This window comes from Phocoena sinus, chromosome 5, assembly GCF_008692025.1.
Source record: "Phocoena sinus isolate mPhoSin1 chromosome 5, mPhoSin1.pri, whole genome shotgun sequence".
NCBI lineage: Eukaryota > Metazoa > Chordata > Mammalia > Artiodactyla > Phocoenidae > Phocoena > Phocoena sinus.
The window spans coordinates 103,390,701-103,402,907 of NC_045767.1; the positions used below are offsets into that span (position 1 = coordinate 103,390,701).

The 12,207-nt window shown below is 41.5% G+C and overlaps 1 protein-coding gene across 10 annotated transcripts in view; it reads left to right on the forward strand.

Annotated features, from left to right (window-relative positions):
* AFF1 (AF4/FMR2 family member 1) overlaps positions 1 to 12,207 on the forward strand; it is a 206,485-nt gene that overhangs the window by 140,857 nt on the left and 53,421 nt on the right. For 9 of the 10 annotated variants that reach the window (XM_032631940.1, XM_032631944.1, XM_032631941.1 and 6 more), the window contains one exon: positions 9,700 to 9,744. In XM_032631940.1, the coding sequence (XP_032487831.1) occupies positions 9,700 to 9,744 (45 nt within the window). The remainder of the gene's footprint in view (positions 1 to 9,699; positions 9,745 to 12,207) is intronic. The other variant, XM_032631942.1, reaches the window with a different exon arrangement.

Sequence of the window (12,207 nt, forward strand, 5' to 3'; positions counted from 1 at the left end):
ATACTTTAGAAAAATAAATTCTTTATGACACTAAAGCAAATTGCTTCACTGGTAAAATCAGAGTAACCGGAAAGCAACAATAAACTCTCTAGTTACCCACATTAATCTTAAAAGTACATATAGTTCAAAATACTTCTTCCTGTAAGGGTTTAAGTTTCAGTAATGATACTTAGGGTCTTTTTTTTCTTTTCATTTTTTAGCCTGTTTTTGCTCTAGCTGGTGAAAGGCAGGGAGATAACATAGTTCGCTTATAGAGGAGTTTACCTAAAGGTGAACTTTATACGCATTTGTGTGTGTTAACTCTCATTTAATAAGTGAATTGGGGTGCTAGCACATCTTCCAAGCTTCCAGCATTCTCTTTCTGCATTTATCCTGGAATATTTCTTGATCTTCAGTCTCAAGGAGATACACCCTTCCTTTACCCCACCCAAGCTTGCTCAATGTACCCTTCCCCCAACAATCATGATCTGACGTTACTGTCACATCAGAAACCGTTCTCTGAGAAACTCACATCCTCAAATTGTACTTAGGCAACTACTCCTTGGGTGAAAAACATCTCATTGAGTTGATGGTGGTGATAGAATTTCATTTTTTTTTTTTTTTTTCAGTTGAGGATTTCTGTATCTTCAAAAACAAAATAGCCTTGTTCTGTGAAGTTGCCTAGAGTTTTGCATATTTGAGCAAACACACATTGCTTCCAATATACAGGAAAAAATGGAGAATTCACTATAAAATATTCCATAATTACTTTTTGGCTAGCTCATGTTTGTGAATTCTGTCGGAGATGCCATGAGATGGCAAGATCAGGTTCATTCATTTGACAAATATTACTTGCATGTCTGTGTTTGTCCAGAATTATGTTAAGGCCCTGGGAGATACTGGGATGAATAAAGCCAATCCCTGCCTACAGGAAACCGTTCCGGGGGAGACAGATTAGAGCACCATGGGTTACCATTTGGAGTTGAAGGTGGGTGCAGAGTCAAGGTGAAGGAAGACTTGCAGGAAAGGACAGCCAGTGTTTGTGACACCCATGTTTCCAGACTGCTGCCCCTTTTCTAGTTCCTCCAACATGAGTAGAATTGCTTGGTCTTTCCACAGTAAATTTTTGTTGGATGATAGCTGTAGGTGACCTGTAGATTTCTCATCATTTAAAATAATCTTGTCCTTCATCAGTCTCTTTCCTCTTCTCCTTGAAACATTTACTTGGAGAACTATAGAGATTTCTGCAGTTAGCATAACAGTAATTGTGGTAGCCTCCATGCCTGGCAGACCAGTTTGGCGTTAAAAAATGAGGCTTCTGGGCTTCCATGGTGGCGCAGTGGTTGAGAGTCCACCTGCCGATATAGGGTACACGGGCTCGTGCCCCGGTCCGGGAAGATCCCACGTGCCGCGGAGAGGCTGGGCCCGTGAGCCATGGCCGCTGAGCCTGCGCGTCCGGAGCCTGTGCTCCGCAACGGGAGAGGCCACAGCAGTGAGAGGCCCGCGTACCGCAAAAAAAAAAAAAAAAAAAAAAAATGAGGCTTCCAGGGAACACGTAATTCCTTGCTACATATTGAAGCTTATCACCTTTTAAAAAAAATAATACTACCCCAAACCCTGCCGTTATTTGAAGATATTTGAGTAGAGATTCAGGGTGTTTAGGTGTTTAATTTTTTGAAGGGAGAGTTTGATGGTTAAAATTGGTTTGCATTATAATACTATTCATCTTTAGGAAAACTGTTAAGAGTATCTTAGTCTCTGTTTTCTGACCCATTATCTTTCCTTCCATATTAACAATCTATAGCTTTCCTTTTTTTTTTTCTTTTTGTACTATAAGTGTGTCCATAAATCTGCCCAGGGATTTAAAAAATTCTTACCTAAAATACTGGGTGTGGAAGTAGATGTTTAGATAGTTGCCCAAAGGGCATGACACTTCTGAAGAAGTAATACTGTTAGAACCTTGTGCCTTTTTCAGCCCGAGTAGGCATACCCAAGCAGTATGAGCGAGTTCTTGGAATAGGCCTAGCTATTTAGGTAATTTACTTTGTATTCACAGAATAGAGTTGATTTTATGCCAGAACCTTGCTCAGGCAGGCCTTTTGGTTTCCTCCTCTAATCTGTCTCTGGGAAGTGCTGATTATTGCATCTTCATGATAAGTGCTTAAGTTTATTTGTGAGGCATTAGCTTTAACGTGCATTGTCTTATTTCTTCCTCACAGCAATCCTATGAGGCTTTGTCTATTTCAAATATATTTGCCCAGTATTTAAGCATGACTGATTAAAAAAGAGAGAGAGCCCACCCCTACCCCCACCCCAAATACATCTCTTTCAAGGGCTTTGTAGCATTCTAGTTTGGGAAGCAAGAGTGAACTAGCCAGCAAATAGGGCCAGACACCAAGTCCTAGGTTTTCCCAGGAGCACCTCACAGAAGGCTGACTGTAAATCTAGGAACAATTCAGTGTGCTGAGTGTTACGTGAGGCAAGCCCAGAGCTCCGAGGAGGAAGCTGTGGACAGATTCATATAGACGTGTGTTTGGGAGAAGCAAAGTTACATAGAAGAATGCTAAAAGAGAGTAAACACAAATGTGGCAGAGACCTTTGGCTGTACCTTTGAGTAAAAATTTTTATCCTTAATTTTTAAAATCTCAATCTAATTTTTGTATTTTCCTTTATAATTACATAATATACTTAATAATGCAGAATTTTAAAAGATATACAGTGAAAATCTTCCATTACTCTGGCCCTCCAGCCACTTAGTTTTTGTTTCTAGGAGTAATTGTTATAGATTTCTTGTGTTATTCCCAATGGTATTTTATGCATAATAAGTAACTCAACATATATATTCTCTTCTGACGTCACCTTTTCATTTCAAATCCTGGCATGTATTGCACCTGGTTTTTTCCCTCCCCCTTAACAGTATAGCTTGGAGATTACCCAAATCATTGCACGAAGAGCGCCCTCATTCTTTGTCATGCCTGCGTAGTATTTCTGCCTAAGGGGCATGCAACACAGTTTTCTTAGCCAATTACCTCTAGATGGGAGTTTAGAGTTTTTCCAATACCTTACTATTTGGAGACTAGGCTGAAGTGAATAACTTTGTGCGTATATCTTTTTGTACATGTAGGAGCTGGTGCTAGAGGTAAAATTGCTGGGTCAGAGCATGAGAAAATAGAATTTGGTGGCTCCTGCCAAATTGCTATCTTCAGTGATTGTGCTGTTTTACCCTCCCACCAACCACGGTATTTGAGCGCCTATTTCCCCACATCTATCTCATAGACACAGAATTGTCCGTCTTTCTTTTTTTGTTTTGCCAATCTGATATGTGAAAAATAGTTTCTAAGAGTAGTCTTAATGTTTTGAAGGAGAAAACAATGCAAAACAATTTCCTTTTTGTCCTCGTGTGTTTATTTCTGTGTAGTTTGTTAATTAAGATGTTGGCTTATAATTCAAAGAAGCTACTGTATTTAGAAACTCTCTAATGCTTTAAAAATTGGGAATTTGTTTTCATATTCTGAGTTCGGAGGCTGAAAACTGTACCAGCAAATGTTGATTGGTTGCCTCTGTGTGGCAGGCAGCGTGTGATTGGTGATTTAGCAAGGCAGAGCTGGCCCCTGCAGTCATGGAACTGGTAATCTAGGAGAAGCAGAGATGGTGGGACATGAGGCGGTTTGACAGCCATGGGAGCACATGCACAGTTTTGGGAGTGAGAGAGTCAAGGAATATTTTCCAGAAGATGGTCTTTAATCTGCCACTCAGAGTCTGAGTAGGAGTTTTCCCAACACAGGTGGGAGAGGGAAATGGGCTCCAGGCAGGGGCAAGAAGAGTGTGCCTTATCTAGTTAGTTTGGGATAGGTGAGCAGCAAGTAGATACTATAGACTGAACCATAGTCCAAAAGCTGATGTATGTTTGAAGAAAAATAGCATGAGAATTTGTTTAATCTTTTAAAACATAAAATGAGAGAGAACCTATTGGGGTTTCTTTAAAAGCTGTCACACCAGTGAAGACTGCCTTGATAATGTTGGCCCCATGTATTTATTTCACATATCAGTGCCTCCTGATAGTTTTTTTTTTTTTTTTGCGGTACGCGGGCCTCTCACTGTTGTGGCCTCTCCCGTTGCGGAGCACAGGCTCTGGATGCGCAGGCTCAGCGGCCATGGCTCATGGGCCCAGCCGCTCCGCGGCATGCGGGATCTTCCCGGACCGGGGCACGAACCCGTGTCCCCTGCATCGGCAGGCGGACTCTCAACCACTGCGCCACCAGGGAAGCCCCTCCTGATAGTTTTTATAAGTTTATTTATTGATTGATTGATTTATGGCTGCGTTGGGCCTTCACTGCTGCGCGCGGGCTTTCTCTAGTTGCGGCGAGCGGGGGCTACTTTTCATTGTGGTGCGTGGGCCTCTCACTGCAGTGGCTTCTCGTTGAGCACGGGCTTTAGGCGCATGGGCTTCAGTAGTTGTGACATGTGGGCTCAGTAGTTGTGGCGCGTGGGCTTAGTTGCTCCTTGGCAGTGGGAATGTTCCCGGACCAGGGCTCAAACCCATGTCCCCTGAATTGACAGGCAGATTCTTAACAACTGCGCCACAAGGGAAGTCCCTCCTGTTAGTTTTTAAAGGTTCACACTTGACCTTCATACTTGACCACACATACCAACCCTGTGAAGCGGTTAGGATTGGTAATATTATCCCTTTATTGCCATGAGGAGATAGTCCCAGGGAAGTTGAATCTTAGCCAGCATTGCAAGAACCAGTCCTCGGCAGAGCCAGAACTAGAATCCAAGATCTTTTGACTTCCCTCGTCAGCAGTCTGCCTTTGTGCTCCCTGCAGTTCTGGTTAGTGATAACTAAGCCTTTTTGAGAACAGCATTGTTAAAAAAAGTGCTGCTCTGTTGAAACTTGAGAGGCTTAAAACACAGTATTGCCAGAGCCTCCTGGTCTTAACGGTGAGGTATATTTCTTCCGTCCGGCTCTTTTTAGCTTATTAAAACAAACTGTGTCGTGCTTAGAAGACACTTACTGACATATTTTATTTTGGTATCAGTGCATCTCCTTAGGATCACACAATATCATTCCAAGAGGAGTGAGAAATCAGACCGAGGCCAGCATCGCTGCCTTTTCTGGTCTGAAGTACCCGCAGTAGTAAGAGGCAGTTAAGTCTGAATACCAACTTCTTTGCACAAACACAGGGAAAACAGTACTCTTTGAAAATGGTTTTGGTCATGCATACGACAACTGGGATCATATCTCCTCCTTAAATACTAATCTATCTGTCTCTTGCCTGAAGTTGAGGTTTCTGGAAAAGTAGTGTAGCAACATTCGGAAGGCAGGCTCAGTCACTTGAGAGCGTTGTGTGACCTTGGACATGTAACTTAATTTCTTTAGAATTCAGTCTTCATTTTAAAAACTGGGAGTTATACCACAAAGATTGATGTGAGAATGAAATGGAGCATTACGCAGGATTCCCTCAAATTTTTATTTCATTTTTCAGTGTCTGTAATAAGGGATGTATCTACAGTTGATGCGTACATTTAGTGCCGTAGCTTTTCCCCTTCCAAGTTAATGATGGTGCATTTTACAATAGATGGTATCAAACGGAGGAAATGTGTGAGAATTTAATGCAGTATCAAGTACAATATGTATTCAATAAGTAGCTACTATTTTTTTAATTATTATTGAATAGGATTATGGTTCCTGTGTTAAGGCCATACCCCATGGGGAAGTGAGGGCTCCGCTGGGAGGTCCGTGTATATACAGGATACCGTATGTGTGAGGTAGCCGAGCTGCTCTCCTTTAGGAACCTAGATGTTGAAGATGGGAGACAACAGTGTGATTTGTGGTTGTGAGTGTCTAAAGTCAGTGCCTCTGACCCTGAAGGTGCGCTAGACAGGGAAGGACCTGCAAACTAGAGCTTCTGCATTCATGCAGTTAGCACAGATTGTTTTTGTTGCTGCTTTTTAATCATCCCTTGTTCTTTGAAGAAGTCTTACCTAAAGATCTTCAGCCTTAACTTGGCTGAGCTTCAGAGAGGCTGATTATTTACTCCTTGGCCACAGTGTTGAAGGGAGAGCCTGGCTTCTCTGAGTAGGGGTGGCATTACTCAGCTGGGGACCCTGTGAGGAAAGTGGATTTTAAGGAAGGGGATTAAGCCATAATGGTTTGTTGAACTGCCCCTCCCTTTTTGGAAAGTCTCCTTCCAGTGGCAGACTTGGAGGTGCCAAGTTGTACTTTTTAAAACGAGGCAGCCAGTCCTTATGGATCTTCCTCTGCAAACAGCTGAGATACCTACTGTACTCTAGTTTGAGTCTCTAATTTGGGTCAGGGAAGAGTGGGGATATGAATATTGGGTAGATAGAACATAAAATAGGCTCATACTATATAGACAATCTGGTAAACCTCCCCCGCCCCCCGACCCTTTCTTTTTTTTTTTTGGTACGCGAGCCTCACGGTTGTGGCCTCTCCCGTTGCGGAGCACAGGCTCTGGATGCGCAGGCTCAGTGGCCATGGCTCACGGGCCCAGCCGCTCCGTGGCACATGGGATCTTCCTGGACCGGGGCACAAACCCTCGTCCCCTGCATCGGCAGGTGGACTCTCAACCACTGCGCCACCAGGGAAGGGTACCCCCCCCCCCCCACCGTTAAATAAAGCTGTAAGGCATACCTTGGTACACACAGAAGTATTTAGAGGTAAAAGGGCATTAACTCTAACTCTCTAACTTACTCTTGAATGGCTCAGTGTAGATGTGTGGGTGGAGGGCAGGGAGAGAAAAATAGAAAGCAAACTGTGGTAGAATGCCAGCATTTGGGGAATCTGAGTGAAGGGTTTGTAGGAATTTCTTTTACTGTTTTAATTATTTTTCTGTAAGTGTGAAGTTCTTTCCAAAGAAAAAGTTGAAAATACCTTGAGCATCTTTCCATGCAAGTACACGTATTTACGTTATTTTGCGATCATTTCCAGTTATTTGCCATTATAAACAGTGCTGCATGGAGATCTTTACGTATGATATATCCTCATGTATTTGGAATGGAATTCTGGCACCCCTTTGAAATACCCCCCCTTTCATAATGGACCTGATAAGAAAATTCACAGTACATTAACCAATTAATGCTTGAGCCTTAGACTTTAGTTAGAAATTTAAACGGGTTAAATGGTGACTGTTGAGCAATATTTATCTTACCCTGATACCAATAAACAATAATCTTTGGGAAAAATTTCTTCAGTCCTGGTTCATCTCATGTAATAAAATTTTAGGGAAAAAAATGAATCTTTTAGTGACATAAAACGTCTTGGCTAAGGGTTGATGGCTTGAGTAGTAATGAAGATCAAAAAGTCTTTGAATGTCCTGAAGTTGTAGCTTCCTGACTCCATTCTTTTGGAAGCAGTGGGCAAATCTTTTTTGCCCTCATTTCAACTGTGCCTCATTGTTTCGTTGATTACCGTATTTTTTTTTTTGGCTGCATTGGGTCTTCGTTGCTGTGCGCGGGCTTTCTCTAGTTGCTGCGCACGGGCTTCCTCTAGTTGCAGCGAGCAGGGGCTACTCTTCGTTGCGGTGCTCGGGCTTCTCATTGCGGTGGCCTCTCCCGTTGCGGAGCGCAGGCTCTAGGCGCGCAGGCCTCAGTAGTTATGGCACGCACCCTCAGTAGTTGTGGCTTGCAGGCTCAGTTGCTCTGCAGCATGTGGGATCCTCCTGGACCAGGGGTCGAACCTATGTCCCCTGCAGTGGCAGGCGGATTCTTAACCACTGCGCCACCAGGGAAGTCCCTCAAAAATTTTTTTAATTGAAGCATAGCTGATTTACAATGTTATGTTAATTCTGCTGTACAGCAAAGTGATTCAGTTGTACATACATATACATTCTTTTTTAAAATATTCTTTTCCCTTATGGTTTATCATAGGATATTGAATATAGGTCTCTGTGCTATACAGTAGGACCTTGTTGTTTATCCATTCTGTATATGAAAGCTTATTACATCTTCCAATCCCAGCATCCCACTCCATCCCTCCCCTAACCCCGTCCCCCCATGACTGCCAGATATTTTAACTGGATTCTCATTCTCATTCCAGCAGCAGATAGGATGAGGGGACTATTTAACCAGAGTCAGGAGTCATATGCTCTGTTCCGTTGATTAACTTTCAACTCCTAATTGTCGTTGTTCCTAATGATGCGTGTGAAAGATTAAAACCGTAGGATATAATTACATTTTACCCGCAGGTCAAAACAGCATTCATTGTTTCTGACATTTGTGCTATAATATTTGGTCCAGTTTTTAGGCATTCTTTAATAGTCTTGAAAAGCAAAAATTGGGTAAGCAGGTCCTGTTGTTGACATGCATAATGCATAAAGGCAGGTCCAGTAGGGCCAGCAGAGAAAGGGGATACCCTTGATTCTTTGGTTATACCTCCTAACTTCCAGACCCTAACTCAAAAATAGCAAACTGCAAACATTTCAATAAAATCACCTCTGTGAAATTTACATGTTTTAAAACCAGACCTAGGCAGGTCAAATTGCATCTGAATTTTGTCGTGTCCATTAGATTCAATTCCAGGTGAGTGTGAATGCTGTATGCTCTTTTCCTTTTTCCTTAAAGAAACTGGAATGAGGGAAATGGTGGATTAATAAACCCTAGATCAGGAATTAACAACCAATGCTGTATTAAATTACACTCAAATTAGAGATGAGAGCCCTGAAAAGAACCCTTTTCCATCTACACTCTGGCTGTGAGGCAAGTATTGGACCAACTGACTGGGAAGAACAGTGCTTTCTTCACAGCAGGAGCAGTAATGGGAGGGGTGTGTGTTGTACAGGAGTTGCCCAGGGCACTTGGCTCATGAATTGACACACAGCGAAAGCTGATATTCCATTAAAAATTGTGAAGTCAGGGGATTTGTTCCATATCTCTAGTTAAGGAAAAGTGATTTTTTTAAAAAAAGATTTTGCTTTTCCACTTTCTTTGTACTTAAAAATGTAAAGACTGTAAAATGACATTTCCTAGAAACTATGGTTGTGATACTAACAACAGCAGCTGTCATTTGTTTAGCTGGGGATAAGCAAGGTGATCTTTCCTTTAAGACCCTAGGTAATCTCCTCTCTCCCTAGGGTCTGTCTCTGGAGAACTATTTTGTGTGTGTGTGTGTGTGTGTGTGTGTGTGCACACGCGTGTGCGCGCATAAGATGGAAGTGCTGACTTCAAGTAGGGCTAGAATTTAAAATGAATTTTTGGCAGGTAAAATTTCTAATATTTTAGAATATTACCATAATATTACCATAAAATCTATCCTTGATAGGATGCTGGCCTCCTTCCTGTGGGCTCAGTAAGATGTTAAGAGTGATTGCCATCTTCATGTTCACGTAACTTGGCTGACTGGACAGATGTTGCTATAAAGCAGCAAACTAACACCACCTTCACTTCTGTTATATCTGTTATTCCCCTAGATTTACTAATGTACTAGTTTTCTTTAATATACATATTTTCCACCAGAAGCTTTTGACCTAAGGGTCATAATTCGTCTGTCATTGTCTCCAGCAGAAACCTTTCCTGCACGATTAGGTCAGGTTAATCTCTCTGGTTTTATTTCATCCAGAAGGTGAAGTTTCTCCTATTTAGCTCGTAAGAGGTGGGCCCTGAGGTGATTCTACTTACAAGAGTGTTGCTGTATTAATTAATACCAGCATTCTAGTTGTTTTTTGTTTGTGTGCTAATCTTTTTCTTGCTTTTCCTGTTCAGCAGACCTACTCCAGTGACGTCCATTGTGTTGAAGAGATTCTGAAGGTGAGCTTATTGTTATTATTTCTCGCTTGAAGAAATACTTAAGTAGGCAGACATATATTCATTTTCTTTGACTTCAATGAACAGTTGCCATTCTGAACTCCTTTAAACAGTTTCTCCCCTCATACCTCCCAAAGCAAAATAAACCAGAATAATAACAAAGGGAGTCTTAGGACATTATTGAACTATCTGACAGATTTTAATTGAAATGAAGTCTACAAACTGCGAGGCATTTGGACCAGAGTCTTATGACATCTCCCTTAAGCTTTTCTGGCTGTCTGTAGAGACCCTGGAGAATTGCTCACCTCCCAGAGAGTAGATGCCCTGTGTTGCTGCAGCAGGGGGCACCAGGGGTTAAGTAGTGCTTGGTTTTCACCTCTTGGTGTTTTATAGGTGACACTTTATATGTTTGGCCTTAACCATCAGTGAGACCATGAATTTTTAAAGGGATAAAAAGAAAAATAGTAGAAAGTAAGTGGACATCTTTACACCTACCTTGAAAGGGTTATTTTTTGCTCTTGTTGATTGAGACCATGCCAGGAACATTTGTGCTGCTTCTACAAATACATCATTGAATCCATTATCCATTTGTTCAGTTTTCCTTGCACAAGGATGACAGATTCCTTTTAGAATTCAGTTCCAGGAAAATAAATAAATTCTCCTGATGAACCGGCTTGCTTTCTTTTTATCAGAGAAGAATTATGTAAACTGTTATGTGTCCCATTTTGGCTTTAACTTCCAGGAAATCTAGAGCTAAATTTAATGCTCAAATACAGTAATTGTAATGACTGAGAGTTTTGTTTATTTCTCATTCCTCCTCTGTGGCTCTTAATTTTCTTCCATGTCACTTTTAATGATACTCTTACTTTATCTTTTGCTATAAGGTTTCTGATTTTTGTTTTCTGGTTTTTTTTGGAAGTAGGAGAGATATGACACATGTACCTATTAATTTTTATCCCCACTGCACACTTTTTCCTCAAAATATGCTTACCCAATTTTTTCCTTTAAGTTTTCATTGCAAAGTATTAAGTGAGGTCGTGCTGAAACCAGTAATTAAGTATATTGGTTACCTTCTCATTTGTGCAATTTTTGACAAAGGTGGTATCTAGCCAGATGTTTGGAAAACAGTTCCATTATTTTTATCTTACTATCTTCGGTATCCTACTTTTGTAGTTAGAGTTTTCTAAGAAAGAAATAGCTCTAAGGAAACATACTTTGTATTGCTGAAAATGAGAAATTTTTGCCAACCAGTAAGTAAGATTAATCATAAGATATCTTGATCAAGCTTCTGTTTTATCCTCTCCCTCTGGTATTTCTGAAATTCTTTGGTAAGATGAGTCATAAAACTAACAAATGACTTAGTTATGAAATAATAGCCTTAGCATTTTCTCTGAAATTGTGTGTGATTTGTTCCATGGTTATTTCAAAAGTAAATGCAACAGTGTAGATTAGTTGTCTCCTGCATGTGTCAAATGCTTCTGTTAACGTTTTGATGTGTGTTAATATATGACTTGTTGAGTCCTTTATGTAAGGTGATAGTATTAGAACATCAGGCAAGCATTTTTAATTTAATAAACTCGTCCATCCTCCCTCCCCTCTCAGCCAACATCACTTTAATGAGTTCTTGCTTACCTGGAAATGCTTGAAAGTCGATGGCTAATACGAGCCACAGGTGAGTGTTTTCATTTGGAAGTCTTAAAGAGAGAGAGTAAATCGCAGGATGTCCTGGACTGAAGAGGGGCATGGGTCTCTGCTTTGTGGAGACTTAGAATCTGTCCCCTTCTCTTCTCTTTTGGGGCCTCAGTTAAGTCAGTTGTACTCCCTGGACTTCAGTTTCCTCACTGGTAAAATGAAGGCCCTGGGCTGGTAGATAGTAGATGACTCTAGGGTCAAATCCAGCTCTCACTCTCTGATGTAGATCCAGATACTTCCCTCTGCCTCGTGGTTTCTGTTCTTATCTCCTACCAGTAATTTATGAAGATTGCCAGGAATCCTAACACAGATTTTTCTGATGGGCAATAGAAGCAGTAAATAGTTCCCTAAAGGAGAAAATCAATTATAGACGATAGTGTTTGGTTCTCTGGTGGAAATGTTAAGAGTCGCAGTGTTTTACTGAAGGGGCATTGGTGGCCTGTGACTTGTGCAGACTGGCAGGGTAAGAAGGTAGCAGGCAACACTACCAGCAACCAGGAAATTGGTCATGCACAAGGGTCCAGATGGGGATGGTGCCCTCAGTGGGTGTGTGGAAACGGCTCAGGTTTTCTACAGCCTGGACAGCCTTTTGGGGCAGTTAATGCAGTGCTTGTAGACATTATCTCAGTGCAACATTCCAGTGACACTGGTACAACGAGTGGTAGCATTGTACCACTCGTTGTACCAGTGTCACTGGAATGTTCATTTATTCAGCAAATACCCGTGAAGATGCATATACTTTTCTAGGCACTGGGGTGCCGTGTGAATAAGAGT